Source organism: Vombatus ursinus, unplaced genomic scaffold (assembly GCF_900497805.2).
Source record: "Vombatus ursinus unplaced genomic scaffold, bare-nosed wombat genome assembly UNPS02014791.1, whole genome shotgun sequence".
In the NCBI taxonomy this organism is placed as follows: domain Eukaryota; kingdom Metazoa; phylum Chordata; class Mammalia; order Diprotodontia; family Vombatidae; genus Vombatus; species Vombatus ursinus.
The window spans coordinates 50,876,633-50,900,322 of NW_020954569.1; the positions used below are offsets into that span (position 1 = coordinate 50,876,633).

General features: G+C 36.3%; 1 protein-coding gene across 4 annotated transcripts in view; it reads left to right on the top strand.

The window, feature by feature from the left end:
• KIAA1328 (KIAA1328 ortholog) overlaps nucleotides 1-23,690 on the top strand; it is a 468,197-nt gene that overhangs the window by 316,283 nt on the left and 128,224 nt on the right. For all 4 annotated transcript variants that reach the window (XM_027868902.1, XM_027868904.1, XM_027868903.1 and 1 more), the window contains exon 7: nucleotides 19,908-20,581. In XM_027868902.1, the coding sequence (XP_027724703.1) occupies nucleotides 19,908-20,581 (674 nt within the window). The remainder of the gene's footprint in view (nucleotides 1-19,907; nucleotides 20,582-23,690) is intronic.

The following is a 23,690-nucleotide window of genomic DNA, read 5'->3' on the forward strand; positions in this document are numbered from 1 at the left end:
TACTCCAAGAGTGCCTACTTCACAGGGATATCACAGTGATCATGTATTTTATAGATATAGCACTTTGCAAACTTTAAGCCACCATATCAGTATCAGTTGTAAGTGTGCACATAAGTCAGTAATGTTAGTTTTGAAAGTCCATATTTGCAAAAGGGAATGGAAACATTAGTCATTCTAGTAATAGTGGTACTAGGTCTATCTGCTAGAAAACTCATAATACCTGTCAGTTTATTACTTATTTTCAGAGATGTACAGTAGAGCTTCCTATAGTACCTATCTCTTTTTTTTCTCTCTCTCTCCTATTTTCTTAGGTGGCAGAATTCCCCAGAAATGTCTCATCTTTGGAACATAGAGAATGCTGTTTTTCTTAAACAGCATTCCAGGAAATTCTCTATTTCAGGAAATGTAAAATTCATTAATGTGAACAATATGTTACATCTTCTAAAATCTGGCAATGAGTTTTGAAAGTTTTGCTGGCCTTACCAATTCAACTTTCTAGTTGGATCCACATATTCTTGCTGTGGAATACTCTTGTATTTTAGATTGGGCAAATTTCAGGAAAGAAAGTGCGAAATGGTCTGGCATTTTGGTGTTAGTGACTTATTTATCCGTGACTTGTCATCGTTACACGTTCTTGATAGACGCTAATTTTTTTCTGCTTATAAGTAATGACTTTAATGTCTTTTAGATTTCATTGTTTGTAAGTTATGCTTACATCCTTAAGGGAAACAGAATAAGTTATTAAAGCTTTGCAAATGCTTGTGACTGCTGTATTCTATTATTTTTCTCTTCCATTGGGGGCCTACAGCTTCTGCTTCTGAGTAGCAGAGGAGTTTAAACCTCCAGGGCCCATTAGATTTAACTTGTTTACCACATTGATATCTATATGTTAAATGACAAGAGAGTTCAGGTTATTGAATAATTTAAAATTCAGCTCTAATTGGTGTCATATGACCTAGAAAAGGCCATGGATGACGCCAAGAGCATGCTGTGAATTTCTTATAAATAATTCATAAATTAGATCATTCATTTGCCTGGATGTCTTGCTAAGTGCAGAAGTTTATAAGTAATAACTGATGATATAACACCTGTAAGTATTTAGTTCATATGCTGGAAGGTAATCTACCTTGATGATCTTCTAGCAAAATCTGCCAGTATATGAGAGTTAATTGCACTAGGGAGAATGCACAACATTTATTTGGGATGGGACTTTGGCAAACCGTGTCGTGCAGCTGTTGCATTAGGAATTCTTCGTCAGTTTGACAACTAGTCTGTGTGTGCCCCATGTTAAAAATGCAGCTCATCACTCCTTTGCCCTTATTTCACATGAACTCCAAATGCTCTGGGAAATGGAAGTGACCTGCCCTGCTCACCAATAGTTTAGTTTTTGAAATATTTATCTAGGTCTTGAACTACTGATTCCTCCATAAAATAAAGGGCGGAAGGGGGGAAAAATTGAAGTCACAAGGATTGTGATGTTCATTTTTATAATGCTCACAATGACAATACAGGGAATGTTAATGGTTAGACTGGCAAAATTAGGAAAGTGGCATTTATCACTAAACAAACTAGTTCTATTCAAACCTGTTTTAGAAGACAAGCAAATAGTATTTATTGATATTTGCTCATCCTCACAATTGACACTTTAAATCAGTATTGTAGATAGCTACTAGCCCAATAATCCAAGGCGAGTAACAACTTAGATGAGCTCGTAATGAGTTCTGATATGTTCATTGCATTGCCTGCAGCTTTTTTGCAGTGCTTGGTAAAAAGCAAAATTGAGATGAGCTGGTAGGGTTTTATTACTTATTTCCTGATGGCATTGCACCAAAAATATGAAGCTTAGAATGTGTTTGGGAGCAGAATATCCTTTCAAAATGAGAAAATGCAGGGTTACCATAGGGACAGTCTGTGTGTTTTTTTAAACTCAGTATTCTGTTGGAGATTTGTTTGAGAGCAGTGATTTTAAGGTTTTGTTGTTGCCAGTAGTTTTCACAGATTTTCATAGTTGAAAGGGAGCTCTGTGGTCACCAAGTGCAGCCTCCATCTGAGAAAGAGCCTTAATTACTACCTTCCTGACAAGTGGTCCTCTGGATTTTGCCCAGAAACCTTTGTTGGAAGGGAATCTTCTACATCCCTAAGCAGCCTCTTCTCCTTGTAGATGGCTTGACTTCTTAACTTCTCCATACATTACACTTAAGCCTTCCTCTCTATAGTATGTGACCATTGTGCCTAATCATCTCTCTTGGGCCTGGCACACAAGTCTAATTCCTCTACCACAAATGAACAAACAAACCAATAAATAAATACACATATTATATATATACACACAATCATATATATGTATATATATATATACATATATATGTATATACCACAAATAGTCCTTCAGATATCTAAAGATAGCCATCACATCCTCAGCACCTGTCACCCCACTCCCCCCCAAGGAATTTCTTCTCATTTAGCAAGTGTTTATTAACACCACACTATGTGTTGGGGATACAAAGAAAAAGGAAACATTCCCTGTCCTCAAGGAGTTTATATTCTGTCCATGTAGACAACATCTATACATAAAAAGATGTCCAAAATAAGTACCAAATAAATACGAGATATTTTTATGGGGAGAGGCATTGGAAGCAAAGGGACTCAGAAAATTCTCATTTAGGAGGTAGCACTTGCATCCTTAGTTCCTCCAATCGATCCTCCTGACGTGATCTTGAAGTATTTTACCATCACAGTTGCCCTCATCTTCATAATCTCAGTTATATCAATCTCCTTATATATGACACTCAGAACTGAACAGGGTCTTACCAGATCAGCAGACTCCTTCCCCATTCCAATCCATCTGCCACATATTTGCCAAAATGATTTTCTTAAAGTAGGCAGTCTGACCACATTATTCCCTGAACTCAGTAAACTCCAGTGACTCATTATTACTTCTAGAATAAAGTATAAAATCGTCTATTTGGCATTTAAAGTCCTTCACAACCTGGCCCTAAACTCTTACTGTATATTACGCTTCTTCATGAACACTGTGGTTCAGCCATCCTGGTCTTCTCATACACAGGACCCCATTTTGTCTTAACCTTTGTGCTAGATACTCCTAGGCCTGGAATTTATTTTATTTTCACCCCTTCCCCCTAAAATCCCTAATTGTTTCAAGGTTCAGCTAAAGCACCACCTTTGACCTGAAGCCTTTCATGATCCATACCTTCCCTCCTCCCCAGCCCATCCTGCCTCAGGTGGGCCTGCTGTCATAGGCCTACCTACCATCCCCTCAAGATTATCTTGCATCCTTTCAGAGTATACAACTATAAATAAGTACATGTTGCTTCCCAGGGCTGAATAGTAAACTCTTTGAAGTCAGGATCTGTTTCACTATCTATCCCCAGCATCTAATGTAATAGGCACTTAGTAAATGCTTGTTAATTATTACTTCCCCTTATCCTAGACATTGTGCTTCTCTTAATGCAGCATAGGCTCACAATAGTTTTTTTTCCCCTGTCATATTACATAGCTGGCTTATATCAAGCTTTCAGTCCATTAGTACCCTGAGATCTTTCAAAAATGAAATGTTGAGTAGATATGTGTCCTCCCCTTACACCATCTTGTATTGGTACAATTAATCTTTTTAGCTCAGGTGTAAAATTTTGCATGTTCCACATTACATTTCATCTTGGTAGATTTGGCCCACTATACTAATTTCCTTGAGATCCTTTTGGGAAATTGATTCTAGCATACAAGATACTAACTATCCCTCCTAGTTTTATGTCATGAAGGGGGGAAAAGCATTTATTAAATTTTTTTTGTAATATAAATTAAATCTACAGATTAATGACATCTATGCCTTTATCCAAGTTACTGATAAAAATGATAAAAAAATTTAAAAAACAGTATGAAACCAAGCATAAACTCAGAAAAAAACTTCATTAGAGTTCTCTTTCCAAGCTGATATGATATCAAAACATTAATAATTATTTTCAGGGTCTGGCCATTCAAACAATATTAAATCCACCTGATTATACTGTTACTGAGCTCACTTCTCTCCATCTTATCCATCAAATTAGCAAAGGAGATTTGTCAAGTGATTTACTAAATCTAGGTAAACATTGGCCTTGATCTGCCATACTCAATAAATACTCAACTGCATCTGTGAGTTAATCAGTATGACTCTTTTACTTCACAATACATATTAGAACCTTTCCCTGCTAGCCTATCCTGCGCAACTCATCTTTGTCCTCCCATAAGTTCACCATAGGCAGACCATCCAGTTTAGTAGGAGCTTTTCTCACTTTATCTTGACATTGGGAGAATACCAATGGACCACACTTTCACCACATTACCAATTCATCTTTTTTGCTTATACATTTCTGTGGTAGCTTCCTTTTCTTTAAATCTCCTTTATAATTCCTTATTTGTAATGTGTTGCAGCCCGCTCACACCCACCATTGGCCTATCCATTACCTTCTTCACTTTCAGTTCTATAAAGACTGTACTGTTCTGTGCCTCATGATACAACAAAAGTGGTAGAATATTAAATATTAAATATTTACATTTAAATTTAATTAATTTAATTAATTTAATTTAAATTTAAATAATATTTAATATTAAAAAGATGGACCTTTGTTTCATGGAGATGCTTGTGAGCATGCTTTACAATTTCCCTAAGATAATCCGGATTTGTTCCTCCTGTCAAATTCTAGACTCCACTTAATGTCCGTTTCTACAATCTCCCCAAGAGAAGCGTATGTACATACATATACATGAATATACAGACACACAGATATGGGAGCTCTATAGATTTGTCCATCTAGTTACATAATATAGTCTAGGTAAGTGGCTCTCAGTGTGGTCCAGGGACTCCTGTGGATCCCCTAAGACCATTTTAGGGAGTCTGCAGGGTCAAAACTATTTTCGTAATAGTACTGAGATCTTAATTTCTATTGAGGTAGTTAGGTGGCATGATATATAGAACACTGGACCTGGAGTCAGGAAAGCCCAAGTTCAAATGTGGCCTCATATACCTACTGGCTGTGTGACCTTGGGCAAGTCACTTCACCTCTGTTTGCCTCACTTTCCTGATCTGTGAAATGGAGATAATAATGGTCACTGCATCCCAGGTTGTTGTGAGAATCAAATGAGATAATAACCGTAAAGTACTTAGCAGAGTGCCTGGCACATAGCAGATGCTCTATAAATTATAGCTGTTATCATTGTTATAGTAAATATCGGCTTATATAACCTACAAAACAATAGGTCTTTGAGTGGTCTTCAGTAATTTTTCAGAGTGTAAACAGATCCTGAGACCATGATTTTTGAGAACCACTGGTCTATACAAGAGACATTCTTCATCTACTTTTTTTTTCCTCTGTGGATAGTTCAATCACCCTCTTTTGATTGGCTTTGGATCTCACCCAAGAGGTCTGACAGTGTTTCTTCCCTGGATGCAATCAGCACAGTGCTATATGCAGACGGGGACATCTGGAGGACCTTTCCATCTGATAGGGATCCTGCTTTGACTTGAATCCTGTGCTGCATCTCTTCTGTGACAGTGGTAGTCACCTTTGACAAGTAGAATGCCTCTCCCTATGCTAGGCCTCACTTAACATTCATGATTAGGGAATAGTTAAATAAGGTGGTCTCAATTGTTATGATTTTCACAGAATTTTGTATAATTTTGAAATATCTATAAACGATACCTTGTTTTGTTCTTCAGAATCAAATGCTTTTTTTCCCTTTTTTTAAACAATCAGCAAATAACAAATACTGTGGGATCTTTTATTCTTTACCTCTGTCATTGTGTTTTTTGATGTAAATTTGTGGTGTACTGTGGAATATTACTTATGAAAACCTGCCTCTTCCAATTACCTCAAATACCTGCATCAAGCGTATTCTGAGTATATATTATTTTATAGGGCAGTCACTTAAGCTCTTTTTGTTTGCCCTTTTGGGGGAGTACTGATAAATTTGGGGGAGGTACTGAAAATTTTCCTGCATTTTGAACATTTTTTCCATTTTCAGATTTCTTGAACATTAATGATATATATGATGCCCTCACAACTGTTATGATTCTAGCACAGACATCTTCTAGGCACACTTTGTCTATTCCAAGTTTATTTCCCCTTCTTTGTTCTGTTCGGTGCTGTTTCTACTTTCTATATACAAGTATTCAAAACTGTTTTGTTACAGTGTTAAAATTGTGGTGTCTCCACTATACTTGATAATGGAAAAAAGTTTGTATTATAGTAATAGTGAGCTGAGTGGTGCTGTAGATAGAGTGCTGGGCCTAGAGTCAGGAAGACTCATCTTCCTGAGTTCAAATGTGACTTCAGACACTTCCTGGCTGTGTGAGCTTGGGCAAGTCTATTTGCCTCAGTTTCCTAATCTGTAAAATGAACTGGAGAAATGGCAAATCACTCTAGTATCTTTGCCAAGAAAACCCCACATCAGCTCAGAGAGTTGGACATGATTGAAAAATGACTAAACAAAACTATGTTCTAGGCATTATGCTAACCACTCATTTTTTGTCTCATTTCTGTCTTCTTCCCAGTGTTATCCTTAAATGTTCTGAGGATGATATTGCTTGGTTGAGTGTCTCACTGAGCTCCATTGCTTCTTTCTAATTTATGAGATAGTACTGCTTATAATCTTCCATCCTTTTCCATAAGATTTTGGAAACAGGTTTGTATTCTAAACCACTTTTACCCTTGGCTGTCATATCTTTCTGCATGTAAGTCAAATATTGGCTAACTAAGGTGATTTGGGGGGTTTTTTGGTTCCCTTGTTATAGTGATTGATTTACGTTGGTTAAACTTATATGTGAAATTATTTTAACTTACCTCAAACACCACCTTCTACATTAAACCTTTCCTGATCCCTCCAGATCTCTTCCCTCCCAAAAATATCTTGTATTTCTTTTGTATGTATTTTCATGTCTCATTCAATAGAATGTGAACTCCTTGAGGGCAAAGACGATTTAATTTTTGTCTTTGTATTCCAAGCACCTAGCCCCGTGCCTGGTACATAGTAGATATTTAATAAATCTTTATTGATTGTTGTCCATGTCCACATCCCATTTTTCATCGTCAATATCTCATTTAAATAGATTAAGTTGGAGTTGTTTTCGTTGCATGCCCTTTTAAAAAAATTTTCATTTTTCTCTACTATAGTTTTGCATTTTTTAGATTTTTGCTGTAGCAAGTCAGTTTAAATGTACACAGACAACTAATTCTCAAATGACTTCCATAATACTAATGGATTCCTTTTTACAAAAATATAAATATTTACATTTTTAAAGATGTAATTCAATGCTAACCATGTCTAACACCTTCTTTTCTCAAAGAAAGTATTCAGGATGTATAGTAATGAGGCTCTACTCTAAAAGGCTTGATCTCTTTAATTTCTTATTTCTGGTGCATGTTTTCCAACACATTTTTGCCAACCCCCTTCCCCATTCCTTCCTTATCATTGAAGTCACCAAGAATTGATTTAATTTGGAAGGTCTTATAAAATTACTGATAGATTTTTCTACCTCTTCATCTTCTGCAACAGATGTTATTGCATAAGCTGCAATTATTTTCATAATGATCTTTCTTGCTAATACATATGAACTCAGTAATATAAGATGACCAAATATCCCATACAAAGATATTTCTTGTTACCTTTGATTTCATCATAAAACCAACTCCACCAATTCCTTTATCTGACTCTGTGAACCTATCCTTCCATTTATCTTCACTTTCTTCATCTGGTTTCCTGTTTAGTGGGAATGTCAATATAATGCAATTCTGCTTTTCAGCGTATTTCTATCTTGTATATCTCATATCCCTTCTTTATCCTAGTTCATATACTTGAGAACCCAGAGTACTGTCCACACAAAAGTTGTCAAACTCAGGACCCTGGTGGCCTGAACCTGATTAAAGTGTAATTGGGAAATGTTTACCAAAATAAATAAAAATGCAGTGCAATAAAGTTTGTGGATTTGTGGTTTTCTAAGTCATTTTGGGGCTAGCCATGATCATTTCTATTTGAGTTTGACACCACTGCTTTCCACTGTGATATGGCAAAAGAATATGACTTTGTCAAATAACCCTGACAGAATCAGAAATGAGTCACTGTGATTTGCTCTGACCAAAATAATTCACTATCCAATGGCAAACTTTGTAGTAATGAGTCTCCTGAACTTCAGTCATTTCTCAAATAATAGATGTATAGTCTATGACTGGGTTTAGTTGTTGTTGTTGTTGTTGTTGCTGTTGGATTTTTTGTTGTTTTTTTTTTTACTTTATTAGTAAGAAAGGTTATGTTAGGAGTGAGGGCAGGAACATGGTGAAGTAGCTAACTGGTATAAAAAGCAAAAGGTATCATCAAAACTTTTAAATTCAAACTATCATTATAAAAAATTCATTATTAGAAATCTACAAAGTAGACTAATTAAAGAATTGCTTAGTAGAAGAGATATGTGAAGCAACAGTCTTGCTCTGGTAGTTTGACCTGAATATGTCTTCCTTGCTAATGCTGAAGAGAATCAACTGACTATTCTGGAGTATGGGCAGTTTTATTTCACCCCTTTCCCACTGTGAAATTAAGGACCCTAGTTTGATTTTGCTTACTTGCTCTTTTTTTTTTTTTTTACAATTTTCACCAAGGATTTGCTGTACAACCTTGAGAAAATTCCTTAACCATTCTTTTCTCTGTGCCCTCTGCAAAAAATGGAGCTATTGATATTACCTGATTTATTTGGGAGTTGTAAAAATGAGGGAGATGATATCTACAAAAACCTTTGAGCATATTAGGTAGATAACCAGTATGTTATAGAGGCAAAGGAGCAGTGAATAAAAGGTTAGCCCATGTGGAAGAGTATTCAGAAGCTTGCATATATCATTGTTTAATGATTGACCCTTTTTTCCTTTTTATTAATGTACCAAGAATTGATGCAAAATACACCTTTTAAAAATTAAATATAATAATAATCAATATTGCTGTCAGTAGTAACAGCATCAGAATATGAATGATATATTTTATGCTTTTGAATATCTAATCTCTGTGCAGTTTCTTGTGTTATCTTTATGAGGAAAGAATTCATCATATAAAGCTGTCTTTCAGTACATTTTAAGTCAGTATTTTTCAGACTTGCAAATGGTTTGGCATTGAGTCACTAAAGATTGGAAATATCTTTTTGGAGAAAAGCATAATAAGATGTAAGGTTTAGCTTTTTAAAATCTTATAGGAGTCAATATATTCCCAACTAAAAAAGTCAAGGTCAAGAATTTACTGAGATCTGTTTTGACGCACATTCAGGTGACCCTTCGTTTCTTTACTTTTGAGAGAAGGCTGGCCTTAGAACTCTGAATCTTGCCTCTTTCAATATTTTGAGAAAATTCCAATTTTTCGTATCACCTCTTCACATCTGGAGAAACCATACAGTAAGAAAGGCTCTCTTGAAATGACTTAGGGACTACATACATTTAAATCAGAATATTACTTATCTATTTTATTTATTTATTTTTGGCTAGGTAGTGGGGCTAAGTGACTTGCCCAGGGTCACACAGCTAGTAAGTGTCAAGTGTCTGAGACCAGATGTGAACTCAGGTCTTCCTGACTCCCGGGCCAGTGCTCTATCCACTGCACCATCCAGCTGCCCCTGAATATTACTTATCTGTAAGAAATCTTTTCAGAATTGTTGTACCACGTGAATGAACAGGCACATTAACCCTAAATCCCAGTGGGATCCTCCGATAGTATCGGGGCTGTGGTGGCAACACCAGTGGCCTTGATTTCAGGGTTGGCAGTAAAAAGATTTTATTGTTCTCTGTTTTTCCTTTCTCATCTTCATTCCTTTAAAAATTATTTTTATTTAAATATCTCTTGGTTTCTTTGTTAGTGTTCTATATCTGATAAAATCATATTAACTCCATATGCCAGAAGCAGCAGTTTAGGCTTTGTTTTGTTAGTTTAAGCCTTAGTTAAGGGAAGTTATATCTTTAAATACGATATAGAAAGCATGGAACAGCTCCAGAGAGGAACGCACATCTGTTTCATCAGGGCCATTTGTGGTTTCCATGTGTCCCAGAGGCAATATCTGTCTTAAATTCCTCTAATAAAATAACCTAATTCCTTATGCTTAGAATACGATACTATGAGCTTACTTAAATCCTTTTCTCCTTTCCTTTCTTTTTCTCTTCTACTTCCCAGTCCTTTCTAAATGTGATCATGAATGTCACTCTTTTCTCCATAGTCACCATGACCCTCCTGTCATTTTAGAGTAGCAGTTATTGAGTAATAGCAAGAGCAATGGATTTAGAATCAGAAGTTCTAGCTTTGATTCCTAGCTTGCCATTTACCAACTGAATGACCTCAGATAAATCTGTTAAGTTTTCTGAGCCTTAGTTTCCTCGTCAGTAAATGGGAATAATAATATTTGAATTACCATTTTAAAATGTTAATGTATTTTTATATATTTCTTTTCCTTCACCACTAAACTTCTTGAAAAACTTGTCTGTGCTGACATTTTCTATTCTTTACAACTTGCTCTGTTCTCAGCTCCTTGCAATTAGTGTTTGATAGCCACTTCTCTCTAAAAGTACACCTAATCATCAGATTCTATGGCTGTTTTTCAGTTCTCATTTCACCTGACCTATCTATATCTTTTGGCATTGTTTGGCACTCCCTTCCTAATTCTATCCTAAATAATGAACCCCCAATGGCAGACTTATCTGAGGACATAGACAAGAATTAGACAGGATAGGCAGGCATGGGAGGCTGGTAATTTGTATTACTTGACAGAATATACACATGGATCATGGATGCATGGAGTATCCTATCACCTCTTCATACTGGATATGCTTCCCCCCTTGTTCTCCTGATTCTCTTCCTACCATTCTAACCATGCCTTCCTTATGCTTCACTGACTCCTCATCTTCCAACCTCTTAATGTGGAATTCCTAAAGGATTTGGCCATGCCCCTCTTTTCTTTTCTCTTTATACTCTGTCCTTTGGCATTTCATTCACGGCCAACTTTTCAAATACCTCCACTTCTGTATAGGTCATCTTCAGATCACTCTACCTCAAATTCAACATGTCCAAAACTGAGTTTATCTTCCTTCTAATCCTGTATCTCCTTATGACTTGGAATCATAGATCTAGAGTGGGAAAGGATCTCAGAGGCCACCTAAAGCCAAGCATTTCTGAACAAAAATCCTCTCTGTCACTTACCTTTTAAGTATCATCTTGTTTGAAGAGCTTTAATGATGGGGAATCTGCTACCTCTTGAGGTAACCCATACCACTTCTGAATAGTGCTAGCTATTAGGCAGTTTTTGCTTACATCAACCCTAAATCTACCTCTCTGAAATGTCTGTTTGTTGCCTCCAACTCTGTCTAATAGAGTGAAGCAGAACAAATCTACTATCTTTTCCACATAAGAGTGCTTTGAATCTTGAAGACAAATATCATGTTCTCTCTGAGTCCTCTCTTCCTCAGGCTAACCAACCTTGGGGTTCCTTCAGTTGATCCTCACCTCATCTGATCTTGAGGACTTTGGTCATCTGTCCACTCTCCTCTCAACATAGTTGAATGTTCCAGTGACCTTCCTACAGTGTGGCACCCACAACTTGAATACAGCATTCCAGATGCTGACAGGACAAAGAACAGTGGTCTTGTCATCTCCTTAGTTCTAAAACGTGTTTCTCTTAGTAAAGCCAAGATTTTTTTGCCAGCTGTATCACACGTTGACTTGTTGAACTAGTCTACTAAAGTGCTGAGGTCTTTTTCAGACATCCTCCATCTTGTTATTATCAAGTTTACTTTTAATCTAAGTTTAAGATTTTATATTTGTTCCTTTTAAATTTCCTCTGATTGGATTTGGCTTAGTGTTCTAGCATGTTAGGATTGTTTTGGAGCCCTATGCTATCCCTTGATAGATTATAAGCTCTTTGAGGACAGGGACTTTGTCATTTTTGCCTTTTTCTTTTGTCATTGTCTTTGTCCAATGGCCAGTACAGTATCTGGCACATAGTAGGTGCTTATTTATTCATTTATTGACTCATTTATTTATTGATTGACTCATTGATTGACTCATTTATTGATTGATCCGGTGAATTAGCTATACCTCTTAGCTTGTCTTTGTCCAATAGCTAGTACAGTATCTGGCACATAGTAGGTGCTTATTATATACTCATTTATTGATTGACCCAGTGCATTAGCTATACCTCTTAGCTTTGCATCAACTGCAGTTTTGATCCACATGCCAAATCTGCTTTTATCGAAATAATTTGTGAAATTGTAAAATAGCATATGACCAAGGACAGATCCCTGGGACATTCCATTACCAACTTTTTTCCAAACTGACATTGAGCCATTAGTGACTCTTCTCCGAGTTTAATCATATATTCTAGAACTTACCTAACTATAGCATGTAAGCAAAATCTCGATTCTTCCCACAAGACCTGCTTTTATAATAGATTTTGTCCAATGCTTTACTAAAATCTAGATATTGTGTAATTTACTTTCATATCATCAAACAGAACCACCTGCCTTTAATTTGAGAAGTAGTTTAATCAGCCTTTTTGTGGGGGTAGGGAAAGCACAGTAAAAACAGAAATAAAGCATTTGATAGAACACTAAATGATCGTGAACAGGAAAAAGAAGACATTATGCCTCCAAAATGTCCTATTTTGATTCAATTTGGTTTATTTTTAAAAGTTAAGCATTGAAATTCATTTGATCCTCTAAAAATACTATTAGGTAAATTGAAATTTCTTTCTTCTCTAACATGATTTCATACTTGTAGTGTGATATGTGCCTAGGAAACTATACTCCTGTTGAAAGCCCCCAGACATCAACTACCAGTACTACTGTATGTACTTTGATCAAATGAGCTCTCTTGAATAGTTATTTATGAATTAGTTTTATTTATTAGAAGTAAGCATTAAGAACCCAGCCATTCCCTGAGAAATCACTATAATCCTGTTGAAGCCTGCAGTAAATGATAGATAAATATTTTTTAATTCCCTAAGCTCTCATAAAAAAGGAAAGATAATTTCATTTTGTCACAGTGGGACAAAATGATGAAAGTATATGTCTTTATTGCATTTAGTATATACTCTATTGTGTGCACCCATTCAATAACTTAACCATCTGCTCATCATGAAAGGATCCTACAGTTTCAGTGAAATTTAGGTAATATTTATTAAGTAACTACTAGGTACAAAGCACTTATGGAGACACAAATGAATGAGATATGTTCTCTTCCCTCAAAGAGCTGACAACCTAGTAGAGGACATAAGATATCTGAATAATAAACTATAATAAGAATAGATTATAATATGCACACAAAATAGATATGTTGTAAGTGAATGAGTAATCAAGGCCAGGGTAAGAGGGGATGTGTCAGGAATGGCTTCATGAAGGAGGTGGCTATGTACAATTGGGTTCAACATTTGGTTAATGATGTAGCAAAGGGAGAAAGGCAGGGGAGGACAGAATTCAAGACAGGGAACTGTGTAAACAAAAGCACAGAGATGAAAACACATGGGATGCATTCAAGGAATAGTGAGTTGTCCAGTCCAACTGGAGAAGAAGAATTAGATGAGAGTATAAAAGGAGAGAGTCTATAGGCTGAGTGAATATAACAAAAATGACAATTCTACCTAAATTAATTTACTTATTCAGTACCATACCAATCAAACTACAAAAATTATTATAGAGCTAGAAAAAAATAAAAGTAATGTGGAAGAACAAAAGTTCCAGAATATCAAGTGAATTAATGAAAAGAAATGCAAGGGAAAGTAGTCTGGCTGTATCAGATCTAAAACTGTATTATGAAGCAGCAATTATCAAAACTACTTGGTACTGGCTAAGAAATAGAGTGGAGGATCGGTAGAATAGGTTAAGTACACAAGACATGGTAGTCAATGACTGTGGTAATCTACTGTTTGATAAAACCAAAGACTCCAGCTTCTGGGATAAGAACTCACTATTTGCCAAAACTTCGGGGAAAACTGGAAAACAGTATGGCAGAAACCAGACATAGACCAACATTTTACACCATTTACTAAAATAAGGTCAAAATGGGTACATGATTTAGATATAAAGGGTGAAACTATAAGCAAATTAGGAGAGCAAGGAATCGTTTACCTGTCAGATCTATAGAGAAGGGAAGAATTTATGATCAAACGAGATAGAGAACATTATGAAATGCAAAATGGGTAATTTTGGGGCAGCTAGGTGGTGCAGTGGATAGAACACCGGCCCTGAAGTCAGGAGGACCTGAGTTCAAATCTGTCCTCAGACCAAACACTTGACACTTACTAGCTGTATGACCCTGTGCAAGTCACTTAACCCCAATTGCCTAAAAAAAAAAAGGTGATTTTTATTACATTAAACTAAAAAGTTTTTGCACAAAGTCAATGTAACCAAGATTAGAAGGGAAGCAGAAAGCTGGGAAGCAATTTTTATAGCCAGTATCTCTGATAAAGGCCTCATTTCTGAAATATATAGAGAACTGAGTCAAATCTATAAGATTCTTTCCCCAGTTCACAAATGATCAAAGGCAGTTTTCGGATGAAGAAATTAAAACTATCTATGGTCATATGAAAAAATGCTTCAAATCACTATTGATTAGAGTAATGCAAATTAAAGCAAAAACAAATTAATGATAAATGTTGGAGAAGATGTGGGGAAATTGAAACACTAATGCATTGTTGGTGGTGTTGTGAACTGATCCAACCATTCTGGAGAACAATTTGGAACTATACCCAAAAGGGCTATAAAACTTTATAGCCCTTTATATGCACACCCTTTAACCCAGCAATACCACTTCTAGGTGTGTATCCCGAAGAGATCATAAAAATGAAGAAAGGACCCACATGTACACAAATATGTATAACAGCTCTTTTTCTGGTGGCCAAGAATTGGAAATTGAGGGGATGCCCATCAATTGGGGAATGGCTGAATAAATTGTGGTATACGAATGTAGTGGAATACTACTATTCCCTAAGAAATGATGAGCCAGCGGACTTCAGAGAAACCTGGAAAGACTTATATGAACTGATACTGAGTGAAGTGAGCAGAACCAGGAGAACATTGTACACAGTAGCAGCCACATTTTGCAGTGACTAATTTTGATATTTAGCTCTTCTCAGCAATGCAAGGTTCTAAGACAACTCCAAAAGACTCATGATGGAAAATGCTATCCACATCCAGAGAAAGAACTTTGTAGTTTGAATGCAGATGGAAGCATACTATTTGCTCTCTTTTTTTGTTGTTGTTGTTTTATTTCTCCTTTCTTGTGGTTCCTCCCATTGGTTCTAATTCTTCTTTACTACATAAGTAATGTGAAAATATATTTAATATGAATGTATATATAGAGGAGGGGGGAGAAGAGGGAGGAGAACATTTTAAACCTAAAGTCTTATGGAAGTGAATGTTGAAAACTAAAAATAAATAAATTTAAAAATAAATAAATAAAACTTCAAAAAAAAAGAAATTAAAACTATCTATAATCATATGAAAAAATGCTCCAAATCACTATTGATTAGAGAAATGCAAATTAAAACAACTCTGAGGTGCATTATTTTCCCCTTTTTTGGTTCTTTTTTCTCCTTTGTCATTTTTTCTTTCTCTATCTCCCCTTTTGTTCTGATTCTTCTTTCATAACATGACTAATGTGGAAATATGTTCAATATGATCATATATGTATAGCCTATATCAGATTGCATGCTGTCTTGGGGAGGGTAAAGGGGGGGAATTTAGAACTCAAAATCTTATAAAAGCGAATGTTGGAAACTAAAAATAAACAAACTAACAAAAAAGGAGAGACTCTAGACAAAGAGAGAACAGAGATGAGATTAGAGCCTTGGAAAACACCTACTTGTAGGGACAGTCAAGTCAGTAAGCCTTTATGAAGAAATTAAATCCATCCATCAAAGCAGTGATCAGAGAGGTAGAAAGAAAGCCAAGACAATGTCAAGCCAACAGAGTAAAGAGTTTCAGGAAGGAAAGGAGTGATCATAAGTCCCTACTGTTTCAAAGATGTCAGAGAAGATGAAGAATATGAGAAAAGTCTCTTGAATTTGTCTTTCTATACTGTCTCCTTCACTGCTGTCTACAAATATGCTCAGATTCCCTCTACTTAAAAATTCCTCTTATCACCCTTCTTGCTTCTCAAGCTGTCATTTTATAATTCTCCTCCATTTCAGAACTAAATTTTTAGAAAAAAATCTAACAGGTGGTACTCCAGTCTCTATTTTCTTTTCTATTTTTTGGTCCATATTTTTTCCCTTCCACCTCCTCTTTCCTCCTTTGAGAAAGCAAGACAAACAAAACTTATTACAAACATGTATAATCAAGCAAAACATATTCCCACATTGGCCATGAACAACAACAAAAAATATGCCTCAAACTGCGCTCTGAGTCCATCTCTCTATTTGAAGGTAGCACACTTCATCATGAGTCCTCTGAAATTATGATTGGTCATTGTGTTATTCAGAGTTCTTAGTCTTGCAAAATTGTCTTTACAATATTGTTACTGTATAAATTAGTCTCCTGATTATGCTCATTTCACTTTCCATCAGTTCATGCACGTCTTCCCTTTGACACCATCTCCTTCAGCATTTCTTACAGCGCAATGGTGCCATATATATACCATAACTTGTTCAGCCATTCCTTTGTTGATGGACACCCCATCAGTTTCTAATTCTTTGCCACCATAAAAAGAGCTGCTATAATATGTTTGTATAGATGGGTCCTTTGTCTCATTCTTTGATCTCCTTGGAGTCATCTAACTTCTTCTTGATGACACCAAGGGAGAAGGGAACTTACCAGGAGGGAGCTTTTAACGCAAATCCATTTTTGGACTTTTTTGATTATTAATAGTACCCCATACCTAAATTGACTTCTTTGCAACATTTCCCTCCCTACCCCCACCCCCCCAATTGTTTGTATTTCTGCTTTCTGGGTCCAAACAGAATAACTCTGATCCTCCTTCCATATATAACAACCCTTCAAATCATTATCATCATTCATTATCTTCAAATACAATGTCTCCCATGTATCTTAATTTCTCCAGGCCAAACATTCCTCGTTTCTCCAGCAGGTCTGACCATGTCACTTCCCTGCCAAAGAATCTTCTATGATGCCTTGCTGCCTCCAGGATAAACTATAAGTTCCTCAGCTTATCATTTATAGCTCTTCACAATCTGTCCAGCCTGCATTTTCAGAATTAATCCGTATTATACTTCCTCGTACACTTTGCTTTAGCCTAATTAACCTACTTGCTGTGTCAAATTTCCCAAAGTGTATATTCCATTTCCCTCTTGGGCATCTTTGCACAGGTTACCTTGCCGTGTGTTCAAAGCATTCCCTCTTCCTCTTCACCTCTTAGGATCCTTACCCTTCTTCAAGGTTCCACAGAGGTGCAACCTCTGACAGGAAGGCCTTTCCTGATCCTCGTAGTTGTTAGTGCTTTATCCATAGTGAAATTATTTTATATTTACTTACCCATTTACAAGTTGTATTCCCCCAGTAAGATCTTTGAAACCTGTAAATTGTTTTGCTGTTGTTGTTTTGTCCTTGTATCCCCAGCCCTAGGACAGTGCCTTTCGCATAGTAACCACTTAATAAACGATTATTGATTTGAATGGGATGGAATTGAATCATTGACTCTTGGAAAGCTGTTTTCTGGTAAAGTGATCATGGTAGAAGCCATTTTACAAGAGGTTAAAGAATGTGTGACAAGGACATAAAGACAGAGCTTTTTACATCCTAGGCAAGATTTGAAAATTTTAATCCCTGTTTATTAATTATATGCCTGAGGCTTTGAGTCTTGATTCTAAACATGTGATTTGACATAATGCAAAATAAATATATAACCACGTAGAGTAGAATTTGCTAGTATTAAAATATGTACATTTTTCAAAAAAATACTAAAGATTGTCCCTCATGCTCTCTAATCATAACTTTAGAGATAGAAGGGCCTTAAAAGTTATTCAAATACCCCAGATGTCTTAAAAAACTGAAGCTGAGAAAGGAGAATTGCTCCAGGCCACACAGGAAGGAAGGACCAGAGCCAGAATTTGAATTCACTTTTATTTTTTTACTCTAAATCCAGTCCTCTTTCCATTTTACCACCTTATTCCTCTTCTTGTCTCTCTGTATAGCTACCCTCTCAAGACATTTGTCAGTGAAAAAGGAAGGGAGAGGTGGGCCAGAAGCTCAAGTGGCAGTGATTGAAGATTGTTATTGTTCCTGTTGTTTATAACAAGAGTGACATGTCAGATGAAGGAAGAAGAACAGTGGATATGGAATGATTAAAATATACGAGAGAAGTGAAGATTGCTTTAACAAGGTTCTGGAAAAGGTTGAGCATTAGGATGAAATCAAGAGTACTGGTAGAAGGGTTAACTCTTGTAAGAAGAAAGTCTTCCTCTTTTTCAATGAAGAAAGAGGACAACAGGTTAAATGGAGACAAGTTTTAAGGGATGAGGAAGAATCATTGCTAGATTAAATAAAAAATGGCAACAAGGAAGGAAAAAGAATGAATAAAGAAGGTGGTATAAAGACAGGCCTAGAGGAATAGAAAAGAGTTAGTCTAGGAGAGAAAGCTTTGAAGGATTCTTGAGTTATTTCTCTTTGTTGAAGTCTGTTTAATGTTTTCTTCTTATTTTCCTGCCATTCCATTCCTAGGACAGGATTAAAATCAAGAAATTGACTTACAGCTCTACTTTAAAAAGACTTTTGTCCACCTCTGTGTGTATAGCTTAAATTGAGGGGAAGTTTACATGTGGTAGAGGTCTACAGTTAGGGAAATCTGACCAACACCAGATAGGTTGTTCCTTTTCTAAATTATATACCTAGTCAAACAAAAATTAAACTGAAAGTTTAAGAAAACTGTTTTACATTCATCTTTTTCCTATTGTATTATGTGAACATGTCTATCTTCATGAGTAATAATAAGTGGCTATTTCTATTACCATTAACATTGGCATTAAATCAAATATATTCTTGACTGAGGGCTAAAGCCAAGGTTTATTTTCTTTCTGAAATGTGTTCATTAGACCCAATATTCTGAGGGTACAGTAAGGCATTGATCTGTTGAAATAAGTCAGCCTAAGCTCCTTGTTCCTAGGATGAGAAAGGATGTTCCCTGATACACTCAAGGCTTTGATGTCCCTGATGAAGAGAGTGCTGGGAAAGTTCCTTTTGTATTGGCCCAACAGGTTTAAATTGCAACTGCTTGTGTTCTGCCTAAATTTTATAAGAATATAATAACTTGCCCACCTTAATTGAAAAATCACTTCCATTTATGGCTGAATTTAAACATGTTTTGTATTTAAATGATAGCTTTTGGTAAAAACCAAACAAACCATATTTTATGGAAAGTGGCCATTTCTGTGTTCTGCAAAGATATTTTGAAAATTTCTCATCAAATTTCCAGCATTAAGTAATATCCCACTCAGTGCAAGATGAAATGGTTTACATCAAATCTCATGCTGTGTGATGGCCAATCTAAAGGTATTTATAGCAGGTGAATGGATTTTTTGTCTCTATATTGAAAATTAAGCATTTTAAGACATTAATATTTAATGTTTCTTCCACTCTCTTAGTTGATTTTTATATAACCTTAGACTATTCACAACTCCAATGATACTGTTTATATTAAAGTTGCTGTCTGCAAACTCTTGTCTTATTTTTATCATCATTGGTGAGATGTACTGAAATGCATGTTGCTTGATAATGGTTTTAGCCCTGACTATTGAACATATCTTCCCCGTTATATGAATGCCATCATCGTGAATTGGAAGACTGATTCAAAGCAGCTTTGATGGAGCAGATTGTCTCATTGCTTTCTGGAGGGCTACAAAGAAAAAAATTACTTTATTAGATCTTTAATCTTTTATTTCCTTTCAGGTGCCCCTCAGGAAGGACTCTCCCCGTTCTCCACATCAGGAACAGAATGGTCCCTGTCGGAATCTCACAAGTTCACAAAACTATCAAAACAAGAATGAGCCTAAATATGCAAACCAGAGCTCAGCTTCAGAAACAAATCTGCACTTCAGGAATTATTCTCCCAGGATGGCAGCCCTTCATCTTCCCCAGGATGGTCTGAATAGGGAACAAGCAGGGGCAAGAACATGTAACCACAGGTCCCCAGGAGCAAAGCTAATGGGCTCAATTCCAACAGAGAGAGCCTCATCAGATGAAATGAGACTTAAGGAATTTTCACACTCCCGGCCTTACCTAGGTGGTCATTGCTGTGTTCACAGTAATCCTGAAAATGAAGATCATGTTCATGGGAACCATCAGGCAAAAATGACCAGATGGCATCCCAGGACACATCATCAGGAGCATTGCGATTATTGTGAGCTCTCCTGGACACCTATGCTACGTGCACCAGTGTCATTGGAGCCTGAGGAAGCGGATGACAAAAAGCAGATGTCCGCAGAGAGGAGGAATCAACTTCTCCTGCAGAAAATGGAGCTGGAGATTGAAAAGGAGCGCCTGCAGCATCTGCTGGCCCATCAGGAAACAAAACTTCAGTTGAAACAGCAGCAGCTCCACCAGTCCCGGCTGGATTATAGTCGGTGAGTCCTGTTGTCAGAGTTGTTCTTCTCATTCTGTTCTTCTCACTAGTCCCTGTACACGGAGGAGTGTGTGGCAGGATAAATCTATTCCTGTAACAATTGTGTAGACAAGTAACTCCCTTGAGGGGTTGGCATTGTTGGACTTGCATGCTGACTGTTGAGACTGAATAAACTCCCCATCCTCTTTAGATTTTAAAGGTTATCTTGCCTTCTTCAGTATTTGCTTAAATTAATCAGCTGCCTAGCAGCAGAGTGTAACTCTTGGTACACACTAACACTGTACGATACTTAGGAAATGATGCTGTTATAGCAGAAGAGCCTTTGAAATTTGGAGCCACAAAGCATCTCAATACAATAAGCATTTATTAAGCACCTACTTTGTTCAGAATGCTGCACTAGGGACTGGAGCAGATACAATGTTTGAGCAAGACGAGCCTTCAAGGGGCTTACAGTCTAGGTGGAAGACTAGATACCAACTCGATGTACCTGTAATATATAACATTCTATGAAAAGCTTATTAGAGTTACAAAACAAAGTACTATGTAAGGTTTTGAGCAGTAGAATTTTTAACAGCCAGAGTGATCAGGAAAGATTTCTGCAGGGACTTTGATATCTGAGCTGGATTTTAAAGGATGGGTAAGAATTTAACAGACAAAGAAAAGGCATCCCAGACATAGAGGGATAGCATAGAAATGGAAGTGTGGTAGACAATATGGAGCCAGAGTTGTGTAGTTTGAGTGGAATAGAGAATATGTTGCATGGAGAAAAGTAAGAATATAAGATTATAACTAGAAGCTTGTGATTCAGGAAGAGTATTTACATTCAGGGAGAAGTATGTATGTCTGTCCTGTAGAATACTTTGTAACAGCTTTACAAAGTCAGACTTATCTAGTCATAAGGTACATTGGATTCATTCAATGAAGCTTGTCAATATCTTCCACATTCAGACTCCACTTTGTTACTGTCCCTGCTTTAACAAATTTCCTGCCAAAGAAATCTTTTTGAAATTTTTTTTCTCTCTGGTCTTCATTAAGGATATGACTTCGAATCCCTGTCTTACCTCAGTAAAGTCCACTTTAGATATTTATTTCATGTTCGGATGCACTTTAAAAAACTGTGCTATTTTCTTAAGTGGGGCAGCTAAGTGATGCAGTGGATAGAGCACTGGGCTGGGGATCAGGAAAATTGAGTTAAAGTCTGGCCTCAGACACTTCCTAACTGTGTGTGACCCTGGGCAAGTCACTTAACCCTGTTTGCTACAGTTTCTTCATCTGTAAAGAAGGAAATGGCAAACCACTCCTGTATCTTTGCCAAGAAAACCTCAAATGGGATCACAAAGAGTCAGATATGACTGAAAAACAACTGAACAACAACAATTTTCTTAAGTGTTAATTCTCCTTACACTAATGGCTTTTGACCACCATTTTAAAATTCTTTTTCTATAATTCAAGTCCCAAAGTATTTGGTTTCCCAAAAGTTGATTTTTTTAACCCAAATACAAGCGTTTATGATTTCTATATTAAATTTCATCCTATTAGAGTTGACCTTTTGAGATCTTTTTAGAACATTACTCTGTCATCCAGTGTATTAGCTATCCTTCCCAGCTTTGGGTCTACTGAAAATTTGTTAAGAATACTACCTTTGCTTTTGCCCAAGGCGTTAATAAAAAACATTAAACAGCATGAGGTAAATCAAAGTTCCCCGGGGCACACTACTAGAGAACTCCTTCCAAGCTAGTATTGAACAATTAATAACTACTCTTTCAATCTGTCAATTCAGGAAGTTCAAATTCCACTCAACTGTAGTATTATCTAGCCCATGTCTTGCCAGTCTTTTCCATGAGAGTAACATGATAGGCTTTGTCAAAGACTTTGCTAAAACCTGTGTAAATAATATCACCAACATTTTCCTCATTTCCTTGTCTAAAAAGGAGATAAAATTAGCCTCACATTTTATCTTCTGGATGAAATCTTGTTGATTCTTTGTTATCACTACTTCCTTTTTTTTTGTTTGATCAATAACCATTCTTTTAATAATGAGTTTATGTAATAAGTTTGTGTTTATTAATAAAATAATCCTCTTTTGAAAATTAACTTTTTGTAACTGGTCTGTTTAGTCTGATATTTCCATGTGGTGCTAGATTATATCTGTATTTATCATCTCACATTATACTCTATCCCTAATGGCTTATCATTCCTATATTTTAAACTGCAATCTACACATCTAAATACTATTCTTAGCCATTTCTTAATCAAGTGGTCACTTCCTAAATCTATCTTTTCCTTTTGAAGCCTCAGTCTTCAATTGGACCACAGTGATGAAAACACTACCTGTGGTATTCAGTTTCTTGTCCAGGACTTCATTATTCCTGACTGTGTTTTTTTAGTTGTTTCCTGCAGTTCTATTGGTCCCTGCATTAATCACCAGGAGTCATGGTAATCTTTAGATTTAACAGATTTTGGGACACTCTCCATGTTATATCAGGTTTATGCCCAGGGAAGATAGCAACCTCTCCATTTGATCCAGATCAGCAAACAGCAATCACTGTGACTAGTCTTTTCTTCCTCTTACCATGAAATCATGAATTCAATGATTTTTCTTTTGATGAAACCTGTAGATTTGTGTCATTTCTTTGAACACAAGAAGCTGATTCTTCCTTAGAGTATCCAGCTCCATCCTCTATGAGAAGTCTCATACTATTGTATAACTTTAAATGTTCAGAGGTCCTTCTCTCTTTTCTTTTTTTTTTTTGGTCACATTTTTCTACCTTCTAGCATCCTGACACAGTTTGGATTTCTATATTTCTCTTCTATTTTTCTTTTTTTCTCTTTAAAGCACTTCTTTCATTCTTTTCAAGGAACACTTCATTTTACCCAGTAACTGATAAGTAGAGATATTCTTTGATCCCTTTCAACTTCTCCCCCTTGACTCAGTACATTTATAGCTATTACTAGTCACTGATAGAAATAAAGCATTGTCTACTCTATTCAGGGCATTGCAAAAATCCCACTGCCCTTCATATTTGATTGAAAGCAAAACCTCAGTCCTCCTTAGAGACAGCTAGGAAGTACAGTGGATAGAGTGCTGGGCCTGGAGTCAAGAAGACCTG